The 24763-nt window shown below is 33.3% G+C and overlaps 1 protein-coding gene across 5 annotated transcripts in view; it reads left to right on the top strand.

Annotated features, from left to right (window-relative positions):
* ODR4 (odr-4 GPCR localization factor homolog) overlaps window positions 1–23905 on the top strand; it is a 38727-nt gene extending 14822 nt beyond the window's left edge. For 4 of the 5 annotated variants that reach the window (XM_019952532.3, XM_019952529.3, XM_019952530.3 and 1 more), the window contains 7 exons: window positions 118–213; window positions 1052–1120; window positions 4888–5016; window positions 5726–5816; window positions 12811–12996; window positions 22271–22381; window positions 23592–23905. In XM_019952532.3, the coding sequence (XP_019808091.1) occupies window positions 118–213; window positions 1052–1120; window positions 4888–5016; window positions 5726–5816; window positions 12811–12996; window positions 22271–22381; window positions 23592–23659 (750 nt within the window). In that variant the 3' untranslated portion in view covers window positions 23660–23905. Of the gene's footprint in view, window positions 1–117; window positions 214–1051; window positions 1121–4887; window positions 5017–5725; window positions 5817–12810; window positions 12997–22244; window positions 22382–23591 lie in introns of all 5 variants that reach the window. The other variant, XR_012331137.1, reaches the window with a different exon arrangement.
* Window positions 23906–24763: the final 858 nt, after the last annotated feature.

Below are 24763 nucleotides of genomic sequence, written 5' to 3'. Positions count from 1 at the left end.
GCTGATACTTAGGGATTTTTAATATTTCAGTATACTAGGTAGAAAAAAGTCCACTCGAGGGAGTTTAATTGAGACGGCATTATATTTGAATGATATCCATGTTGTGTTTCTTTTAAGAATGGACTTATACACTGGGCCAAGCAAATAGAAAATAGTATTTATTTGATTAATGGACAAGTTAAAGATGAAGATTGTGACCTATTAGAAGGACAGGTGAGTTAAGAGAAAATCATCTTACTTATGAAATTATTTGTGCTTAAGGAAAAATAAAAGATGACTTATCTTTAGTTCTTTAGGCCTTGCCTTCATGAAAACAATTCATCTGCTTTTTATTTCTAAGGTCTTTTAAACTAAAGTGCAAATGTTTTTCTCAGAAAATGATAGGAGATTATTTCTGAAATCATAGGAATTTTGAAACCTAAAGGAGAGAGTGTCATCTAAATAACATCTAATTTCTACAATGTAAACTGCTTGCTTAAAACTAAAGTCATGTTCTGCCCTGATAACAGTTTAAAAACTAAGTTTGACCATTTTATAGGAGGGGTCTGTATGGGCTTCTAAAATATCTTTGATTTGAAGAGGAACTTTGGTGATCTCTCCCTTTAGAGCAGGGATCAGTGAACTTAATGTAAAAAACCAAATAGTAAATATAGGCTTTGCAGGCCATGTGTTCTCTCTTACAACTGTTCAGCTCTGCTGTTGTAGCATGAAAGCAGCCATAGACAATATGTAAATGACAGATCCTGGTTGTGTTCCAGTAAAACCTTATTTACGAAGACTGGTGGCAGTCTGGATTTGACCCATAGGCCATAGTTTGCCAATCCTTGCTTTAGAGGAATAAAAGTAGGAGATTAATGGTTTTTAAGAGTGCACGTTGATTGATGTAGACGACACAAAGTTACACATCTATAGAAAAAGCTAAAATAAAACAAATAATAAGACCTTTTTTCTCTCTGAGTTACTTAGTGTATGTTGGATAGTCCCTAAATTGTCTTTTATGTTCCACTCCAACCTCAACAATCTAATTTTTTAAATTTTTGTGTTATTTCAGAAAAAATCTTCTAGAGGAAATACTCAAGCAATTAATCATTCTTTTGATGTCAGAGTGCTAACACAGTTGGTAAATATTTTAACATACTCCTTATCTAAAATTAAAATACAGTATTTCTTAGAATAAGCTTAATGAAATTGTTTCTGTTTTTATGGTGATTGTTAGAGAGTCAAAGAATTTTAGAGACGTAAAGGACGATAAAGAATGTTCAGTTCTAAGAAAGTTATTCCCAAGAAACATTTTAATAAAACCTATTTGGGTCTATTGCCTCAATCCTATTAAAATTTTAACATCAAGTAGATAGCAATTAGGAAAAAATGTATATATGTATACATACCCATATATATGTACACACATATACATATATACATGTGTATGATATTTGGTGTTGTAAGTTTTATGAGCAAAGTTGCAATTCTTAACTTAAAAATAAAACGTGTGCACAGATGTGCCAAGAGTTGTTATATACCTAATTTGAAGCAGATTTATACCTCTGATTTGACAGAAGCCACACAGTATTGGCAAGGTTTATGTTTTTATATGGTTGTTTTAAATTACACATCTCTTTTCTGGAATTTAAAGTTACATAATTATTCCTAAAAGTATGCATACTTTTGATTTTAATCTTGCTGGACATTATCCTAGAGGCCAGATAGGGTATAAAGTACATCCATGTTTTTAGAAAACTTTTCATTTCAATATTATACTGAAGGGGCTTCCCTGGTGGCGCAGTGGTTGAGAGTCCGCCTGCCGATGCAGGGGACACGGGTTTGTGCCCCAGTCCGGGAAGGTCCCACATGCCGCAGAGCAGCTGGGCCCGTGAGCCATGGCCGCTGAGCCTGCACGTCCGGAGCCTGTGCTCCGCAAAGGGAGAGGCCACAACAGTGAGAGGCCCGCGTACCGCAAAAAAAAAAAAAAAAAAATTACACTGAAAATGTTGAAACAGGGAAATACTACCAGGACTTATATATATTTTTAACTGAATAAAATAGACTCAAAAGCAATTTGTCATATGAGGATGCTTTAATTTCTTCTTTTCCTTTTCTGTGTTCAGCAATACAACATTACTAAATTGTTGTTGGACTTATGCCACTAAACATTTCTCAATTTCTCTTCTCAGTATCTTAAAAGTACTTTTAGTCTTCAGTTTTCCTCCTCCTTTTTGATTTTAGAAGTGTTCTTTATTTTAAGGCTATTCCTCTACCTATATGCTTTTTACTAGTTATGCTTATGTGACCTCTCAGTTTATTAAACAATTCAGTTAAAATTATTTTAGTTATAAAATTGCAGTTAGAAGATGTGTAGAGGATGGGAATATAGAGAGAAGAGTAGAAGATAATATCATGAGATAATTTATTATAATTAATAGTATATGGTATCATATATTTTTGTCAATAATTCCACTGGTCAGCCAGCTGGAAACTTTAAAATGACCAATATATAATAAGTAGTCAATAAGTATTTGATACCACTTTCCTCCCAGTCACCCTTCATCAAGTCTTGTTGATTTTTTCTTTGCAGCATAGCACCTCTTTTATTTTCCTTGTAGTCCCAGTGCCATTAGCCTTACAACATAATTATTTTACCTACTTTATCACAAGTAACTCTTAACTAGTCTCTCTCCATCTATTCATTCTTATCCAAAGTGATTCATTCTCCGAAATCTTGATACCTTTGTTTGTATATCTCTTGGAATATTTTCCGTATTTCTGATCTATCCTGCATATTACCTCAGATTATCCTTTCTGAATCACAGTTTGCATTCATTCACTGTTCATTTACTTATTAGTTTTTTTTTTCAGTTAGTATTTATTGTGTGTAAGGGTTAGACACCGATTGTGTTACTTTGCTTGTTTAAATTCCTTAATTGCTCTATATTGACTAGTTAGAAAAGTCTAATTTAAGGCTTTTCAGGGCCTCAACATGCCTTTTTGTTATTTTCTAACTTACTGTTCTAGAGGTATGCTTTCTATGCCTTCAAAGTTCTGTGTGTTTCCCAAGCTGTCTGTCTTACCAGTGCCATTTTTTTCCCTTCTCATCCAGACTGTCAAACTCCTATTCTGTACATGAAGATCTAGCCCAAATGTTACCATTTTGGTAAGGTTTCATTTGGTCTCCATAACCAGAGGGATCTTTCCTTTTCCAAAATATCATGTCAGCATCACAGAAGTTCCTCCACTTATGAATAGGTTAGATTCCCAAAGTAGCTAGTTTGTTCCAAACTAGCTTGGTCCAAAGAAACCAAGGCGAGTTGACCTGTATAGAGCCCAGATACATTTCCACCGAAAAGGAGTGAAGCAGTCCTTTTATTCTTTAAAAAGTCTTCTCCTTGGTGTGTGTGTGTGTGTGTGTGTGTGTGTGTGTGTGTGTGTGTGTGTGTGTGTGTGTGTAGTCTTTTATATATATAGTCTAGTCCATTTGGAAAATAATGTTCTAATTTATGCATATATAATATATATGCTATAAATGTGTTATATAATATGTATTGTAAGTTAGATATTAAGTATGTAAAAAAGAGCATTATTTTTCTATAGTAAAGTTCTGTTTAGTGGATGAGGGAAGCCCATTACTCCTGCTCCACTCCACTTATTGATATATCAGTGATCTCTACAAGTATCATAAGAGGCTTATTCCAAATAGAGTATCAGCATCATCACCCTTTTGCTTGGTTTGATGATTGACATTTTTGCATGGACCTGGAATCTTCTGGACTATTTATTTGGTCTGTGACAAATTTTTTACCAAGACCTTGACTGTGTTTAAGTTTAAATTCTTAAAAAAAATTTAGCCTTTGCCTGAATTACATTAGACGTTGACTATTCATGCTCTTTCAGTGGCTGCATATTCAAGTCTTTTGATTCACCATTTGTCCTCATCACTTCCTGACTGTTTCTTAGTGCCTAGGCACATGGTTAGTTAGCACTGGTCACAAGTTGTATGATTTGTTTCTGTTCTTCAGAATTGACCCTATTGTTGATATTTATTTCAGGTACACTTAGAACATATATTTTTACCATGTCCATTTTTTTTTTTAATCATAATTTTCGGTACCAGTGTGATTTTATGGGCCTCTAGTAGTACTTTCAAAGTTTCGATCCTCTCCTTGTTTTGGCAGTTATTGAAATGATAAGGTTAAAAATGTCTGTGCAAAAGCTCAAAACCAAGCATAAACTAACCCTACTTAGATTAAATAAGAATGGGTCTGTGAGGTGAAAATGACAGTCACTGGTATCATTTTCTGGTGACGGGCATAGTTGACTTGCTTTTTTTTTTGCTGTGAAGCCTATAGCATTACTTTCAGTCTATAAAAGTTATGAGTTAAAAATGTATAAATAAATGAGTGTCTATATGTTGCTTGTAATTTTATCATATTTATCACATCCTGCTTTGTATTCCAGTTATTTTTGTGCAAGTCTTGCATAGTGTACCTTCTCTTACTAGATCATATCTTCTTTTTACATCTTTTCATCTTAATAGTTCTTACTAGATCATATCTTCTTTTTACATCTTTTCATCTTAATAGTACTTATCTGAGTAATCTGCAAATAATGTATGTTTAATGAATATTGGTACTTTAGATGGTTATATTAGTAAGAAAAAAATTAGATGTAGTGTATTTAATTTCAGAGTATGTTCAAAATACTCAGAAAATAACATGTAACTTATAAGGAGAAATATGAAGGCCTTTTAAAAATTTATGGGGAATATTTTCAGACACGTGGTTCAGTTAAAAATTCCTTCTTGCTTCATGAAATGACTCACATATATAATGTTTAAATGTTTCACATAATTAATAGTCATTGGCTATTAGAATCTAAACAGATTTTGTCTTTCAGCTTCTGAATTCAGACCACAGATCCACAGCCACAGTCCAGATCTGCAGTGGCTCTGTAAACCTTAAGGGTGCTGTGAAATGCAGAGCTTATATTCATAGCAATAAACCCAAGGTTAAAGATGCTGTACAGGTAAAAAAAAAAAAAAAAAAAGGAATAACTGGTATATGAAAAACAGAAGCATGTTAACATAATTATTCAAAAATCTTAAAATTTTACCTTTTTTCAATCTCAAATTTCATAATTATTCATTTGATTTTAACTGATAAAAGTCCAGTCTGTTGGGCAGTCCAAATGTACCAGGTAATTGGTCCCAAGATTTTCATATGTAGAATGTCTATTTTTATACCTTTTTGAAGTGATGATTATACAAGTGTATTAAGTGTTCCACAGTTGTAACATATTAGTATATTTGAAATCATTTCTTCTGAGGGAAATTGAACTTTTTAAATAACAGGAAAAGTACACCTACAAAGAATTATTAGGTATTGTTCTGTAATCAATATAATTTAGAAATTTAAAAAATGATGACTGGCACTTTTGTCATAGTTATGCATTTTCTAATTTGGACCACTAGCATTATTTGTTCAGATGCAAAAGTTTGTTCATTTATTTGGTTTAAATTTACTGTTTAGATGAAGTCTGGGTAAATTTGCTGTTAAACTATTAATGTATAGATAAGCCTGTTACATAAATGGACAAATGGAATGACGTACTAGTTATTTTAGTGGACATGATTATACAGGGAAGTCATTTATGTGGCAGGTTTTGGTAATAAAATAATGCAGATTTAAAGAAATGGATTTTATTTCTTATTGTGGTTTGTTTTGGTTTTCCATAGGCCATGAAAAGAGATATATTGAATACAGTTGCTGATCGTTGTGAAATACTATTTGAGGATCTGCTTTTGAATGAAATTCCAGAAAAAAAAGTTATGAGTATAATATTAAGTACTTTTTTTGCATGTGTTCAGTTGATATATTAAGATGTTAAGATATAATAGATAATATTATCTTTTTAACTGCATATATCTTTTTTAAAACAATATGTAATCATTTACTTTTCTTATTGAATGAAAATTTTCAGTTGCCACCTAAAAAAAAGTTGTTGAACACCTTGTAATAGTAAATCTGTCAACATTTAATAATTTCAGGGAAGATTTAAAAAGAAAAATTCTGTGTGAATTTTTGCCAGAATAGATAAGCTGTGTTACCATTTTTTTTTTAGTTATTTCTGAGATATACATTTTAAAGAAATAACTAGAATTATGACTTATAACATTATACCAGAACATATAGGATTTTTAGAAATTGCATGTAATGTCTGAAACATTTATATTAACATATTTCCATACAAATAACCCAAAGAAAGTTTAGTAGTAGTTGTTTTTTTGTTTGTTTGTTTGTTTTTTTATACTACAGGTTCTTATTAGTCATCAATTTTATACACATCAGTGTATACATGTCAATCCCAATCACCCAATTCAGCACACCACCATCCCCACCCCCACCGCGGTTTTCCCCCTTTGGTGTCCATACGTTTGTTCTCTATGTCTGTGTCTCAACTTCTGCCCTGCAAACCGGTTCATCTCTACCATTTTTCTAGGTTCCACATACATGCGTTAATATACGATATTTGTTTTTCTCTTTCTTACTTACTTCACTCTGTATGACAGACACTAGATCCATCCACATCTCAACAAATGACTCAATTTCGTTCCTTTTTATGGCTGCGTAATATTCCATTGTATATATGTACCACAACTTCTTTATCCATTCGTCTGTCGATGGGCATTTAGGTTGCTTCCGTGACCTGGCTATTGTAAATAGTGCTGCAGTGAATATTGGGGTGCATGTGTCTTTTTGAATTATGGTTTTCTCTGGGTATATGCCCAGTAGTGGGATTGCTGGATCATATGGTAATTCTATTTTTAGTTTTTTAAGGAACCTCCATACTGTTCTCCATAGTGGCTGTATCAATTTACATTCCCACCAGCAGTGCAAGAGGGTTCCCTTTTCTCCACACCCTCTCCAGCATTTGTTGTTTGTAGATTTTCTGATGAAGCCCATTCTGAGCAGTGTGAGGTGATACCTCATTGTAGTTTTGATTTGCATTTCTCTAATAATTAGTGATGTTGAGCAGCTTTTCATGTGCTTCTTGGCCATCTGTATGTCTTCTTTGGAGAAATGTCTATTTAGGTCTTCTGCCCATTTTTGGATTGGGTTGTTTGTTTCTTTAATATTGAGCTGCATGAACTGTTTATATATTTTGGAGATTAATCCTTTGTCCGTTGATTCATTTGTGAATATTTTATCCCATTCTGAGGGTTGTCTTTTCATCTTGTTTATTGGTTTCCTTTGCTGTGCAAAAGCTTTTAAGGTTCATTAGGTCTCATTTGTTTATTTTTGTTTTTATTTCCATTACTCTAGGAGGTGGATCAAAAAAGATCTTGCTGTGGTTTATGTCAAAGAGTGTTCTTCCTATGTTTTCCTCTAAGAGTTTTATAGTGTCCAGTCTTACATTTAGGTCTTGAATCCATTTTGAGTTTATTTTTGTGTATGGTGTTAGGGAGTGTTCTAATTTCATTCTTTTACATGTAGCTGTCCAGTTTTCCCACCACCACTTATGGAAGAGACTGTGTGTGTTACCATTTTAAAGCCATTAATTTATTAGTGTTGACCATTATGTATAATAGAGTCTTTAATAGGTGTATATGCAATTGATCTTTCTTTTTCTTTCCAATTTATTTTTTGTGTGTGTGTACTAGTTTATATACTTCTCATCTATTCTCTAACAGACTTTACTAGATTTTAAAAAGGCTGGGTCATGGTGTCTTAACCTTTTATAACTATTCCATCTTTTGAGAAACATGAACAGTTTATACCTTTTCAGTAATTTGTATTAGAAAAATTTAGTTTTACTCAAAAAGAAAATATAATATTGAGTATGCTTTTTGAAGCTACACATTTATCTGCCTTTCTACTATTCAGGTGGATTTGCAATTCACAGTTGAATATGTACGTAATTGAAACATACGTTATTAGCTTGTTAAGGGAATATGTTTATTTTTATAGGAGAAAAGCATAGCTCCTGTGCTAACTAACTTCTTTTAGTTATAATAGCCCATATATCAGGTTTGGTGGACTGATTATAATCTTTTGTCTATTCCTAGTATGATAGATACCTGGAATTTCCAGGTTTAACATCTGTCCTTCATGTACTTCACAAATAACCCTGAAGTTATTATTAGTGGAATAACCCATCCATTAATAATGTATAGTTTTGCTGAGACATGAATTTGATTCAGATTGCAATCAAGTTGTAGCAATTGGATTGAGAGTTTTGTTTTGTGAAGTATGTAAAACCTGGTCACTTAGCCACCCAGTTAGTCTAGCAGTGTCATCTCTGTGGCTTTGTTTTTGCTGCTTGACTTTGTGTGTGATAACTCTCATGGTATTAAACACTACTTCACTTTCTGAGTAACAGTATGTGTTACAACTGAACTGTGAATTTTAGGATTTTCTGGGACATGGGGATATATCCACCAATAATGCCAAAGATCTACCTTATCACACACATTAGTTAAATATTCCTTTTCATTACAAATGCTTCATAAAAAGGGTATCAAATGACTGCTCTAGTATTCTATTTAGTGAATTAGTATTTTGAAATTTTTACTGACGTCCAATCAGTAAAATTAATTACTTCTAATAACAGTTGTTTATATGTTAAATTTGATATATTAGAAGTTAATGTTATCATCTAATGTTACATTTTTACAAAATGAAAAAATATTTTCACTGATAATTGAGTGGCCTTTGAGCTTGTGGGAAGAGAGAATAGGCAGTGTAGTTTGGTGGAAAGAGCAAAGACTGAAGTTCTTGGGTTCTGTGTCTACTCTAACACTACTGGAGTGACTTCAGGTGAATAATTTAGCCTGTCTAAGCATCCACTGTCTTATGTGAAAAACAGGGATTATAGTAGCTATTTTTCGAGCCTGTGAGATGAAAGAAGATGATGTTTTTAAAGTCCCTAATACAGGTTGGTAGGCCAAGCCCTCCTCAAGTAGTAGTTACTATTAAGTTGGAGGTACTGAAGGAAGAGAATTACTTAACAATGGTTGTATTTAAACTTTCTTAACTTCAGGTTTTGTGGAATGTAGCCTTATATTTCAAAAATGAACCAAGTGTAAGTATACATTTTTTGAACTGTAGTAAGAGGATAATTATTCCAGCAACATGTTAGTAGATCTTAAGATAGCAAGATTAAAAAATATATTGCAAGTATAATAATATGAACATGTAAATTTTGAAGTTGAGTATATATACACCCAATTGTTAGATCTTAAATTTAGTCCTCATTTTACTTAGCTTATCTTTCTTTTTTCTTTTCTTTTTTTTTTTTTAAAGGAAGAAATGACTGTCTTTATTCTCAGGTGACATGATTGTGTACACACAAAATCCAAAAGAATCTTTAAAAATAAAACTACTAGAACTAATAAGTGAATTTACCAAGGTCCCAGAATACAAGGTCAATATCCATAACTCAATTATATTTCTCTATAGTAAGAAAAAACTGGAAAATTTTTAAAAATTAAATACCATTTATAATAGCATTCAAATAACCATAAAATACTTAGAGATAAAGCTAACAAAATATATATAAGATCTATGTACTGAAAACTATAAAACACTGTCAAGACAAATTAGAAAAGACCTAATAATTAGAGAAAGATGCCATGCTCATGGATTGGAAGACTCAATGTTATTAAGATGTCAACTTTTTCCAAATTGATCTATAGATTCAACATAATGCAGATCAAAATCCCAGCAGGACATTTTTTTTTTAATTCTCTGTTCATCATTTTATTGGAAGTCCTGGGTAGTGCAATAAGGAAACAAAATATATACAGATAGGGAAGGAAAAAATAAAACTTTTCAGATAACGTGATTGTCTATCTAGAAAAGTCACAAGAAATATACAAAAAACTCTTTAATAAGTGACCTAGCAAGATCACAGCGTACAAGGTAATATACAAAGGTCAGTGTTTTCCTATATATGTAAATGAACAATTGGAATTTGCAATGAAAAAATAACATATACAATACAATAGGACCCCGAAAATGAAACTTATGTATAAATATAATAAATATACATGGAAACTGTGTATGGAAAACTATAAAACTCTGATGTAAGAAATCAAAGATCTAAATGAATGGATAGATATTTCTTGTTCATGGATTGAAAGACCCAATATAGTTAAGATGTCAGTTCTTTCCTACTTGATCTATAGATTCAATGAAATTCCTATTGAAATCTCAGCAAGTTATTTTATGGATATCAACTAACTGATTCTAAAGTTTGTATGAACGGGCACAAGACCTAGAATAGCTAGCACAATATTATTTTTTTTTGAATTTTATTTATTTATTTTTTTATACAACAGGTCCTTATTAGTTATCGATTTTGTACATATTAATGTGTATATGTCAATCCCAATCTCCCAATTCATGCCACCACCACCACCCCTCCCCCACCATTTTCCCCCCTTGGTGTCCATACGTTCGTTCTCTACATCTGTGTCTCAATTTCTGCCCTGCAAACTGGTTCATCTGTACCATTTTTCTAGGTTCCACATGTATGTGTTAATATACGATATTTGTTTTGCTTATGCTTCTTATATACTGGTAAAATCTTGTAGGTTTGTAATATGGTAAAATCTAGAATGCATGCCATGAAATTAACCTGAACTAGAATATTTTTTGCATGCATAAGGAAGTCTGCAAAGGGCATACTAACATTACATTCTTAATCTTTAAAGTAAACATAGTTTTTAAATTCTGGCTATCCAGATGAAAGAACTTAATACTTCAGGTGACAGTAAAAAAATAATAATAATAAATAAAATATGAACTCCAGTCAGTCCTTTTACTTATTCTGGTCTTCCCCTTTTCTTTCCCTTAAGAAGTATTCCAGACTTTCTTCATTATTCTCTATCAGCCTGCATTCAGTCCTGCCCAACTTACTCTCAGTATATGACATACTCATTGTGAAAACTGAGGTCATCAATTATGAAATCTCTTACCTTCTTCCATCCCTACATCCACATCCATCCATACTGCCTATCCTCTCAGAACATTTATATTCCTCTTTGCCTGTAGTCATGGTTCCACTCTCTGGATCGCGCTTCTCATCCCTTCATGCAAATGTCTGTTTATCTTTTAAGAGTCAGCTCAGATATTGCCTATTCTACAAAATTTTCTGTAATATTCCAGTATGAGTTAGGATTCTATACTTAACCAGCAAAATCTCAATTCTTATCATATTGGCTTAACTTTAAATTTTTTTCTCTGTTTTGAACTTATTTAAATAATTTTGAACAAAATACTCTGCTATGGGAATTCGCCTAAAGGATTCTTTTTTTGAGTACTTTTTAAGATGTATGTTTTTTTTTAAAGCTTTCCTCTCCCATTTTAAACCTCAGACCAGCTAGAAAACTTGGTCTTATTTAGATAATAAATGTTTAATTTAACTTTAACTTGAAAATTGTAAGCGCTTTTTTTTAATGAGTAATACAAGTTCATTGCAACCAATTCTTTAACATTTGATTTTATAAGCAAGCATATTTGTCTCTTTTTCAGGCAAACCTAGAATTAATGCAGTTTGAAATTGTTTTAAAATTTTGCATGCCAATTACACTTAGGCCACCTTTGAAAGTTTTGAACTTAACCTGTTTTAAGAAACTATGGCCCAAAATAAAATACTATATTCCTAATATCAATGTGTGGACAGTTTACATGCTATAAGACAAATTGCAGTAATATAATTTTACAGCTAGGAGGCAGTCTGGTCAAAGAGTAAAATTCTCCCAGTTCTCATTTGAAAACAATATATTAAGCAGAATCTGGCAGGAACACATATTTAAGTCATGGCATTTCCTATGACACTTAAGGCATTCTTCATTGTCATGTGTTTGCAGTTATATAAAGCTACCACTTGCTTCTTGATGAGGAAAGGTAGGTTACTGTTAAAGTGAGCCCTGGTTTTCTACTTGGTCTGTACATTGGCAGCTTTTTAAATCATATCCATTGCTGAAAAAAGTCATTCTTTACACAAAATCTCTATCTTTGTTGATACTTCATCAGAGTTATGGTTTTGAGCCAAACAATAATTATGTGTTTATGTTAGAAATTGAGCGAAATGTGTGTGTTGAAAGAAGAATGAAATATTCATTGTTTACTTAGGTCCAGATTATTTTTTCTAAAAATGATTTAAGGCTATTTACAAAAAGGCATTACAAGTGAAGAAGGTAAAGTAGGTATTAATAATGAGAACGAGGCAAAGGGAAAATGAAAAAGAAAGCAAGATGGAGTTGATGGTGAGATTAGTACAGAAAATGTGTATCTTAATGTCCTACACATGCTTGATTAGGGGGCTACATCATGTAAGATGAAGTCAGTGGTGAGATTAGTACAGAAATGAATGCTATCACAACCTATACACTTGATGTAGGTGAGCCGCTAATTTGGCTCTATAAGCTTGCATGAAAAAGGGAAAAATTGTTTAGAAAATTCAGTACTTGTAAGGTTAAAACAAAGAAAAACAACTTCTGAGACAAAATTATCTCCTAGGTATTCCTTCATAGGACAGTGGATAATATAAGAATGTATAATCAACAATGTCTTCACATTGAAGGCAGTGGTGAGTTTATATTTCATGGGAGTATCATTTATGTCCCTTGCAGAGGCCTTAGGTATTGAGTTAAAGAATTCAGTAAGCAATTTTGTGCGAGATCAATTAGAAAATGAAAAGACCTTTTAAGGTTTTATTTCTTTTGGCATATGCTTTCATGTACTTACACAATATTTATCACTGATACCAGTGACAGACCTGTCTAAATACTGATATTGTTTCTTCTCCTTTTAGATTCTGAAAAAGAGTTCCACATCCTCCCTCACCGAGTTTTTGTCCCCATTCCGGGATCCACTGTAATGTTATGTGATTATAAATTTGGTGATGAGTCAGCTGAAGAAATTAGAGACCATTTTATAGAGATGTTAGATCATATGATTCAAATAGAAGATTTGGAAATTGCAGAGGAAATAAACACAGGTAATTATATGAGGTTATTTAAGAACCAGAGTAGACTATAGCTGAGGTTACCTATGGGACATCTAGTTTAAGTATCATGTCTTTAGATTTCCTTAAAGCTAGTTCTCTTTGATACTTTTGAGACATTTAAAAATGTGTCTGTTTTTCTACACAGTATATAAACATGCAGTGTTTTCCTGGAAAATTGTACCAAAATTTAAGATACTTTAGATTTTTCCAAGTCTAGCAAGTAGATCTTCATAAAACAAGTTCAGTCTTAAACAGGTAGAAATATATAGCTTTAAGGGATTTCTTTTATTATAAGAGAAGTTTTCTCAAAATCTGTTATTTTAATTATTTGGTTAAGCATCAGGTTACAGAAGTTTTTTTAAACACTTTATTAAACATCTCCATACGATTTGCTGTTATTTTCCTGTCCCCTTCATATAATTGGGATACTAAGCTAAAATGGGCAGTTCCAAAAATTAGATCAAGATTATTTTTACAGAGCATAGATTTGCCATACTATGTAATTGAGTACACATATTCTTCCCCTAACCATTACTTTCATATTTCATCTTACATTTTAAAAGGTTTTTTTTTGTTTTGCTTTGCTTTGCTTTGTTTTTGTTTCTAGTGAGAGTAGGATATGAAAACGTGTCTATAAATAAATGTGTTTGACAGTCTTCCTGAAACATTTTAAAAATATGTGGTAAAAGTAGTTATTTGCAAGTATCCATAAATACTTGAGTATCTAGACATTTATCAGTCTTGAAATTTCTGATATCATAGTAGAAAGTCTTTAGGTTACTTCTGAATATAAATGTTTATGAAATTTGAATATAACGATTTTTAAGTGCTTTTTCTAATTCTGATTTCTTAGTTATTCTTCTATTGCTTAACTAATTCCCATTCCCCACAAGAGTAGAGTGATTGAGTCCTGTTGTTTCTATGGTGAATCAAGTAAGTATTTGGTTGGTGAATTCAAATCTATCAGTAAAGCCTCAGGTTAGTTGGAGATCACCAGGCTTGTTTTTTCAACAACTCCAAGTTCATATTAATCATGTGGAATAGTAAGTTTGTTTTAAAGGGAAAAAAAAAAAACCCTCTAAATTGCTCAGTAAAAGATGTTAAAGCTGCAGCTATGTTTCAGTCCTCTGAAAACTAATATTTTTAAAAGTATAGCTATAGAATATTCTTTAAGGGATAGATTTTGGAGTAGACTGGTAGAAATGTTTGCTACTTTGTGAAATACGTTTTTCCAGATTAGCGACTACGCTGTTTCTTCCAACTAATCTTAGAGTCATGAGGGCAGAGATTTTTGTTTGCTTTTGCTTACTTCTGTCACTAGTGCCTAACAGTAGTTCTTGACCAACTCTATTGTTGATAACTTGAATTAGTTTTACATGGGATCATTAGAGTTGACCTGGTTCATCCTCTTTCATATAATACTGAAATCTATGGGTATTTAGACTTTTTTCTTCCTTATTCTGAATTCCAGTCTGCCTTCCTGAAACCTCTACTTTTTCAGTAATCTGGAGCAATTAAACATGAGTACGGTTGACACTTGAACAGTACAGGAGCTAGGGGTACTGACTTCCATGTGGTCGAAAATTCATGTATAATTTTGCAGTTGGCCCTCCATATCTGCAGTTCTGCATCCACAGATTCAGCCAACTGTGGATTGTGTAGTACTGTAGTATGTATTTATTGAAAAAAATCCAAGTATAAGTAGACCTGTGCATTTCAAACCCATGTTGTTCAAGTGTCGACTGTACTGCTTCTTTATTGAGGCCTTGCTTTAAGTTTAAATTGAGGGCAGTTGTCATGTTCTAAATATTTCAAAGCCAAATACTCCCATATACCTTTAACTGTTCTCATTATTACAGTTTCTAGACCTCATTTTTCCTTACCACCTTATTTACCTTTCTTTAGATTAGACATTTTTAACCTGTGGTGTCCAAAATTTTGGGGTCATAGTTGGCTATCAGGAGATCCCTAAACCGCTTGAACATAATTGTATAATGTTTTCCTGGGGGAATGATCTATAGCTTTCAAAGGGTTGGTGACCTAAGAAGGATTAAAAACTGCTTTTTAAAATATCAGTATAGTCTGGCTTGCCTTTCTTGAGATATGTTACCCTGAATTGAACCTAATACTCCAATAATATTAGCTATTGTTTTTATAGAACCTGCTATGTGCCAGGCACCGTTTTAAGAGCCTTACAGATGCTAAATCTTTTAGTCCTTATAAGAACCCTATAATGATTATTATACTATTGTTAGCTCAGTTTTCCCAATAAGAGAATTGAGGCTCAGAAAGGTCAAGTAATTTTTTCAGGGTTACATAGCTAATAAATGGTGGAGCTGGAATTTAAACATAGGCAGTTTGGTTTTAGAGTCTGCTTTTTTTCCGACAGTTTTGTTTTACTGCCTTTCTGTGACACTTAACCAGGACAGACTATAGGGTTATTACTTTCCATGATCTAGGTACTTATTTTAGTCTAGCCCTCTTAATTCCATCATTTAAAACAATTTTTTTAACTTAAATAAATGATGTTACATCATCCTCATTTAATTTCATCTTATGTCAGTGTAATTTCTCACTTGTTGGCTAGAAGCTTGGATCTGTTATCATATGTAGTTTTCATATTCTTTTGAATTATTTGTCACACTTTTAGTGCATATTACATTGCTGAATTAAGTATGACTAAGGGAAGCACTGTATGCAAAACTTGCCCCATTCACAACTTACTTTAAAAATCAGATATAAAAGAATAGGAAGAGAGAGATTTCATTTAGATTTTTTTAAGACTACCATCTGTCTGAAATATTTTTATCTTGTTTAATTTTGTGTCATATTTTAAACATAAGCATTTATAGACTAGTTTGTATTTTATTCAATACTTTATAAGTAATACTTTAAAAATAGTTACAGTTATTAATCTCAATAACAGATTAATATCCATTGTTTAAATTGCTAAAACAGATTAAAATATAAATCCAAGTAGCTTTCACCACTGTAATACATTCTTAAGGAGGCAACTATGGCAGCCTTGCTTGACAACCTCCCACAAATAAAACTAAAACCTAATAAATTAAAACCCATATGAAACAATTTTATATTGCATTTCAGCAAACATTTATTGATTTTTCCGTAAGGTTCACAAGGAAAGGAACTTTTCCTTTCTTGCTCACTGCTGTCATTTCTAGCACTTTCCTAAGAACCTAGCCTTAACACATTGTAGGTACTCAGTAAATATCTGTTGACTGAACAAATTATTGATTTTGTCAGTCCTAGGGTTTGGGAACCAAAATTCAATAAGATACTGATTCTGTCTTCAAGGAGCGAAATGGAATTTTTTTTTAACCTGGGTAGATAATTTTATGTGCTCAGACTAGGTGGGTGCCTCCATTATACTTAATCATAGTTTTTTGCTGCTTTTTTGCATTAGTTTCCATTCTTGTAATTATTGAACTCATCAGTTGCATGTTTAATATTAATTTTTCATATTAGACTGCAAGTTTCTCAAGAGTATTTATTTCTCTATCTGAGTTCCATGCCTAAAACATGATAGGTATTCATAAATATTTGTTCCTAACTGACTGACATATACTGAATTGGTCATTTTTAGGAAACTATAGCACAGCTTTTTTTAATACTTATTTTATGCTTGGAAAATTGTAAGCTTATGCCAAGCAAGATATAAGGTTTTTAAGGTTTGTGTAGTGCACTACACTGAACATGATGAAGATTTTAAAAGGATATAATGGTCATAGCTCTATGGCTCAATAGTTCAGAACGTTTTAAGGGATATAGAACATTAAAAATATATGACAACATGTAACACTAATTGTTGCCCCGTAAATATTAATTCTAGTTTACAGCATTTAGTATGTCTATTTGTTAGATGTTTATTAAGCATTTGCTCTGTTCAAGGTAGTGTTTTAGATGACAAATCAATGGCCAGATTCCTTTCCTCAAGAAGCCTATAATCTGACTTGGAAGATAGAATTGTATGCATTATTAATTATTGCAGGGCATGTAGTAAGGTCCAAAGAGTAACTAAGAACTCAAGAACATCAAGATTAATGATCATAATTTTAGGGTCTCTAGTGATTTGGCTAATAATTCATTCAGAAAAAATATTTTGATGGTAGGTTAGCAATAACCTGTAATCTATAGTAAGAAAGGTTTGACATTAGTATTTTCAAATTTTAGTAAATTCTTTCCATTTTTTCTTTCTTTATTATTACTGTTACATTTCACTTTAACTAGAGGTTAGTTCAATAATACGGGAATGAACAGAGAATTATCAGAATATTTAGCACAGGCATTATCCCTGTAAGTGATTCAGAGCAGGTAACATTTTTTTTTTTTTATAAATTTATTTATTTATTTTTGGCTGCATTGGGTCTTCGTTGCTGCGCACTGGCTTTCTCTGGTTGCAGCGAGTGGGGCTACTCTTCGTCGTGGTGCGCAGGCTTCTCATGGCGGTGGCTTCTCTTGTTGCGGAGCACGGGCTCTAGGCGCACAGGCTTCAGTAGTTGTGGCACGCAGGCTCCAGAGCGCAGGCTCAGTAGCCGTGGCACACGGGCTTAGTTGCTCCGCGGCATGTGGGATCCTCCCAGACCAGGGCTCGAACCCGTGTCCCCTGCATTGACAGGCGGACTCCCAACCACTGCGCCACCAGGGAAGCCCCAGGTAACATTTGAGTTCATTTTCAAGGATGAATACAGTAAAAGTAACCCTAAGCTGTTTAGGAATTGAACATTGGCATCAGATTTATTGTGGCCAAGAATAGGACTTGTCTAGAATTATATTATTTTTGCTTCATCAAGTATTTATTGAATTAGAAGGAATGATATAGTTATTTAGTAGCAAAATAACACATTCCAAATTATGGGATAGGGTAAAAGCATAAACATTTTAATAGAAAAATTAAGTGCTTTTACATATACATTCAGTTGGTTTAGAATTATGTTCACCTTTTCATTTATTCTTTCATTTATTAATTTATTCAAAAATATTAGATGCATAATTTTACCAAGATGTTTTAGCTGAGTCCAGGTCTTCCACTTACAGCTGTGTAACCTTGAACAAGTCCTTTCTGAACCCCAAATTCTTTTGGTGTTGGTACTAGAATTTAGTAAAAATGTTAGAGAAAATAACTTTCTAAACAGAAAGAGATACATAAATGTAAGGTGATATTTACTAGAATTATTATAAAACTTTTAAATAATGGACCTTCTGAATTATAATGAAAAACATTAACGTATAAGAATAATGCTATATAGTGTGTATAGATTTTCCTAATTATTTGAAATTAGGGTTTCCAGGTAAAATAAACAATGAAAAGTGGAGTTCAAATGTTCAAATTCAAACTTGAAATCAATTACTGTACATTTAGGATTGTTAAACTTGTTATAAGTATCAAGCTTTATTTTCCAAGTATTTGATGTTACTATTTGCTTGATTATTTAATTATTTCTGTTCTGTAATGTAGTTGCTATGTTTAAAATACGTGTTTTGCCAAGTAAGTATTTTAAAATAACATACTTTAAAATGATTTAAGGAATGAAGAACAATTTGTTTGTCAAAATGACTCACTTAAGGTGAGGGATAACTGTGGCTTTAAAATTTCTTAAATGTATTAGTCATCTCCTGGTAGATATTAACTTAATAATTCAGATGTACTTTATGTACAGTTTCAGCAAATTTGGAGACACCCATTTAAAATCTGGTGAAACCCATCTTTGCCAATTCTGTCTTGATATCAGAGGTGAACTTAATTTTCATTGCTTGGTTAAACATTGATAATTTAATTATAAAGGAAAAAAAGTAATGCTGAAAATGTATTTTAATGGCTGAATCACTGACTAGTGAAACCTCATTAACTTAGGATTTAGGGATCTGGAAGATGACACCTAACTAAGGAGTTCAAGTGCTAGCATTTCATTTTAAGCTTCTAAATAGTCCTACCTATCAGCAGCTTGGAATGAAATTGAATATATATACAATTTAACATGCATTCATCTTGGCCCTTGTCTTCTCCTTTGTTGACAGTTGTTTAAGAAAGGTTGCTTTCTTACATGAATAATTTGAGATTTGTCTGCAGTTAAAATTACCTGGTTTTAAGGAATGGTTAAGATCTAATTTCCTATTGAATCACATGTCCTTTGCATTTAAAGTTCAGATGACGTTAAGGTATTGGTAAAAATGACAGTATCTAAGGTTTGAATTAAGTTCTTCATGGCCCCACCAAAAACAGACAAACAAATTGTTATGGTAAGGATTTATTCATCCTTGAAAAATGCTCTGCTTCAGTAAAATTGTCTCAGCTTTGTATCAAATCAATATGATTTTGAATGACAGATTTTATTTATTTATTTATTTATTTATTTTTGGCTGTGTTGGGTCTTCGTTTCTGTGCGAGGGCTTTCTCTAGTTGCGGCGAGCAGGGGCCTCTCTTCATCGCAATGTGCAGACCTCTCACTGTCGCGGCCTCTCTCGTTGCGGAGCACAGGCTCCAGACGCGCAGGCTCAGCAGTTGTGGCTCACGGGCCCAGTTGCTCCGCGGCATGTGGGATCCTCCCAGACTAGGGCTCGAACCCGTGTCCCCTGCATTGGCAGGCAGACTCTCAACCACTGCGCCACCAGGGAAGCCCCCTGAATGACAGATTTTAAAATGGAAATAGCAGAGCAATGGAATGTCTTTTTTTAATAGAAGTAAATTGTTTATACAGAGGACTTGACCTCTTAGAGCATGCAGTTCTTCACAAATAACAAATTAGTATTAAATGTGTGAGTAATATGACATGACAAATAAAACCATTTTTGTGCTCTTTATCTATAGGTACTCAAGTAAAAAAGTAAAAAATTTCCTGTAGCAAATAGGTATAATTCATGCTTCATCCATTATTTTTGTTTTTATCTGAGATAAGGATTTTAGTGGCCCAAAGAAAAAGCTTTTTAGCAGTGATATTTGCTAAAAGAAAAAGCCGAAGTTCTGTGTGTGTGTGAGTGTATGTTTTTAAAATGAATAAAATTGTACTCTCCATTCAACTTTTAGACATATGGATGAAGTTAGGGGAAATTTTAAGCTGGTGGGCTAATGTATTCTAGAAGTAAAGTGTTACAGCCCCCGAGAAAACTGGATGCTGTAGAAATATGGAAGACTGAATAATTCTGGAGACAGTTCATGAGAATTTGTTGGCCTTTGTGACTAGTTTGATATGGGAGTAGAACAAAAGAGAAGAACGTTTTGTGTTTGTTTTTAAAGTACTTTAGTCATATGCTCAAAGAGGGAAAAAAAGAACAGTTTTGCCTTGATTCTAATGAGGTGACTACTAAGGATTATTTCTCAAAATGGCAAACTTCATGGGAAATTGATGAGAAGCAGGCAAATTTTTTTTCATCCATTTCGGTACCACAGTTAATTATTTCAGTAAGTTATGTGTCATCCTTGTGAGCACATCTGCATGTGCCAGTATGTTGGTATACAAAGATGTCTATAAAAGATATTTTAAATCCAAGCAATAAGCTATTTTACTTTGAATTTAAACAGTAGTATTTACTGTGTCACTCTGGGGTTCTCTTCTCTTCTTTGTAAATAAAAGGATCAACATGAAGTTCAGTTAACCCTTGAACAACATGGGGGTTAGGGGCACTGACCCTCACGCAGTTGAAAATCCACATACAGCTTCAGTTGGCTGTCCGTATGGGCAGTTCCCCATCCATGGATTCAACCAACCATGGATCATATAGTATGTATTTAGTGGAAAAAAATTTGCGTATGAGTAAGTGGATCCATGCAGTTCAAACCCATGTTGTTTAAGTATCAACTGCAGTTGTTTTCAAACATAGTTCCCTTGAGTTCTATAGAACAGCACTCTGCTGTCACCTCTTAGGGAAGGAGGGAGTATGACTCCAGGAGTCCTTCATCCCTGCTTCAACCAGAGTAATTCTGCTTTCATCTGTTTTACATACTGGGATTTTCTGTCAGATTTTCTAGCACTAGTTTAAAAAAAGAAAACCATTGGTCTGTGTGATCCCTAAGGATGTTTTCAGTTTAGACACTTTTAGTCAGTGTTAAATAAATTCAGCTTGGCTAACCTAAGCAAATTATTGTTACCATAATGAAGTAGAAAGAGAACTTGTATTTGAATCCTCATTCTGTTGCCTATGACCCTCAAATACGCACTTAATGTCCCAGGTTTTATTTTCCAACTATAAATGAGATTATGTACTTACTTTGCTTAACATTGAATTGTTTTAAGGTCAAACTTATGGTCCCAATTTGCTTATGTAATTCAGGTTAGATCAAGAGTCAGCAAACTTTTTCTGTATAGGGCTAAATAGTAAATATTTTAGGCTTTGCAGAGCATGTAAGTTCTGGCCCATGGGCTGCACTTTGGCCCATGGCTACAGTTTGCTGATCCCTACTTTTATTATTACTGATTACTTAAAATTATTAATTGCCAAAACCATCAATAAGAATATTATAAATTAATCCCAATTAAGAGCAAAATTTACCCTTTCCTATCTAGTTTGATTTTTGGTATCATTTATCTCCACTACCATATAGTAATCAGATTATAATTTGTGGGAGTCATTCAGAACTGGCTCTGTGGCTCCTTGGTTTTGATCAGTCATAAAAGTACATAAAGTATTTTTTTTTAAGATAGAAGCTGAGGTCATTGAATTGAATCGCTCTTTTCTTTTTTTAAAATTTTATTTATTTTTGGCTACATTTGGTCTTCGTTGCTGGGCTCAGGCTTTCTCTAGTTGTGGAGAGTGGGGGCTATTCTTCGTTGTGGTGCGCAGGCTTCTCATTACGGTGGCTTCTCTTGTTGCAGAGCACAGGCTCTAGCTGCGCGTGCCTCAGTAGTTGTGGCACGTGGGCTCAGTAGTTGTGGCTCGCGGGCTCTAGAGTGCAGGCTCAGTAGTTGTGGCACACAGGGCTAGTTGCTGTGCGGCATGTGGGATCTTCCTGGCCCGGGGCTCGAACCCATGTCCTCTGCATTGTCAGGTGGATTCTTAACCACTGCGCTACCAGGGAAGTCCCCATAAAGAATTTTTTAAAGTACATCAGTTTGATATATAGTCCATGAAATTTAATTTGCCTGCATTTGATAAAGAGCAAGTTTAAAAAGTCAAGTTGAAAAAAAAAAAAAAGTCAAGTTGAAGGAAAATGGAGTTCACTGTATGTTTTTTATAATGTTCTTTAAAACTCATTTTTAAGCAGTAATTATTCTTATTTTATTTAGGATTTATTTTTATTATCCTCTTGCAGCCTGTGTAAGTTCCTCTATGAATACTGAAGCTTCATTGGACAACACAGATGATGAACCACCAAAACAGCCAATTAAAACTACAATAGTGTTGAAAATTCAGCAAAACATAGGTATTATATTTCTTCTATAACATTGAAAAGATGGTATTTTGGATTTGAGTTTTCTTGTTACTTTAAAATTATTTTCATTTCATTTCTTAAAAGAGCTAGATTAAGCTAGTATTTATTGAATATTATAGAAAGTGGTATGCCCTGAGAGATAGAAAGATTTATAAGTAAAGCATTGTCTCAAGTGCCCTAAAAGATGACACTTCCTATTAAATGTTTTGGTGTTTTTAGAAGAAACACATGTTGAGTTTTGGGAATCAATTAGTATAGTAGGGCCAGTGTTTTCCAAGCTGGTGTTCCAGGATTGCTATTGTGGAAGATTTTGATAGGTGCTCTATGAAAAAAGTCAAATTCAAGTCTGGAAATTCTGATGTATTTTAGTATTTTAAAGGCTCCAAGAAGTGTGGCAGTTACTTTAACATTTTTCAGACTTATTGATCAAAGAACATGTAGACTGTTGTTTAGTTGAATGCCAATTTGAGAAATGCTTTATAAGCATTAAGATTTTTGACTGAGTGAGAGAAGCCAGAAACTTTGGTTATTTTTCATGTCAGTTACTCATAAGTTAAGTTAATTACCTAAATTCTTTGTACCTAAGTGTGTGTGTGTGTGTGTGTGTGTGTGTGTGTGTCTGGACTACTCTGGTCAGTTTTCTTTTTGTTGTTGTTTTTTAACTTAAAATAGGAAAAAAAATTAAAAGTTACCAACCCAAGCTTAATAATTCTTAGATTTTAGTTTCTGTAGTTTTCAATAGCTATATAAATGACTTCGCATGGTAATTACTGAGGACTCCTCCCCATTGGAGATGTCTTTTTGGTTTAAGCTAAGTAGCATGAGACAGCTAAAATGTCAATATAAATATTTATAGAAGCCTTTTTAAGTATGTATTAGTTTGTCTCTTAGATGTGTGTGAGTGCACTCATGTATAAGAAAGATAATTTTTTATTTTAAGGTGTTAACGAAGGTGGTGAAGTATATGATTACCAGTCCAACTTTGTAAAATATAATTTTCAACGTATTGCTATATTTTCCTCTAAGACTTTGCTGGCTTTTCATGCCTGTATATGTGTGTGTTTAAGTATATGTATTTGTGTGTGTATGTTGTTCTTGTTGTTTAGGCCCATCAGTTACCGACATTTCAAAGCCTAGGATCACTTAAGCCTTTCTTTTGCTCATTCCATTTCCATTTGTTTTTTGTTTGTTTTACTTTTAGGTGTGATTGCAGCATTTGCAGTTGCAGCCCTTGCTGCGGGTATCTCCTTTCATTACTTCAGTGATTAGGGTGAGGCACAAAGAGCTTCCTGATCATCCAGAGAACACTGACCAACAATTATGAATAATAATGATGCAAACAATCCATCTGCGTCTAAGACAACAGCAGTCAGATCTGCTGCCATAATGCCTATTAGGTGTGTTTCTGACTAAAATGAAATCACCAGCTGCCTTGTTTAGCCCTGCTTATATTATAGGTGGCTCAGGCTTCCAAGAATAAAGTTATGAATCTAGATGGAAGTTGCATGTAACAAATCGTTATTATCTGTTTTTTAAAATGTTCAAAATCATGGTTTATTTTCATAGATTTTAGTCCTGTTGACCTGAACCACAGGTCAGGACATTGGAAATTTGAATAGTCAGGGTTGACTGAATATATTAGTAATAGAACAATAGAAATTTCTGCAAAGTGGGGCAAAAACTTATTGGATAAGTTCATAGTTTAGGACCTTTCTATACTGATTCCAAAATACTGATTGAGTTCTGTTTGAGGGGTAGGAAACCTCTCCAGACCTCTTGAATCAGCAAGGATTGTCATAAATCATGAGCTTTCTCTGGTTAGTATATCATAACCTAATATATTAAATAAGACTTTTGCTTCCAGTAATATATTAGGTACTGCAAAACAGCTAGATCCTGAATACAATCTCCTTTTGAATACATTAATAGGCTCAAAGAAAGTAGGGGAAATCTCCAAGAACTACACCTCTATTTTTTCTCCCTGACAATGGAACACATTTTGATATGGAAATTGTGAAAACTATATTAAGCATAAGGTTGACAGTGGTTGCCTGGGTGACAAATACCAATTGCAGCACTGCCATATGCAGTTTTCCTTAGACCAGAAACAAGGAGATAAATCTGAATCTGAGATGTCCCATCCAGGACAGTTGAAGTGGGCCTCAGTTTGTAATACCCTATAGTTTCTGGCAGAAACAAGATATAGGCCCCAGGTTCCTGTAGATTAAGATAAGCAGTATTATTCATGGCTGGAGATCACCAGGTGCAAGTTGAAACTAGCTAGCTTGAGAAAGAACCTGTAGATATAAACTTTGGACTCAATTTTCCAAGGTCTTATCATCAACATACATGAAGGATGGAACCACAGACTGA

The sequence above is a fragment of the Tursiops truncatus genome, chromosome 1 (genome assembly GCF_011762595.2).
Source record: "Tursiops truncatus isolate mTurTru1 chromosome 1, mTurTru1.mat.Y, whole genome shotgun sequence".
NCBI classification, from domain to species: domain Eukaryota; kingdom Metazoa; phylum Chordata; class Mammalia; order Artiodactyla; family Delphinidae; genus Tursiops; species Tursiops truncatus.
This window is presented reverse-complemented; position numbering and strand designations above follow the sequence as displayed.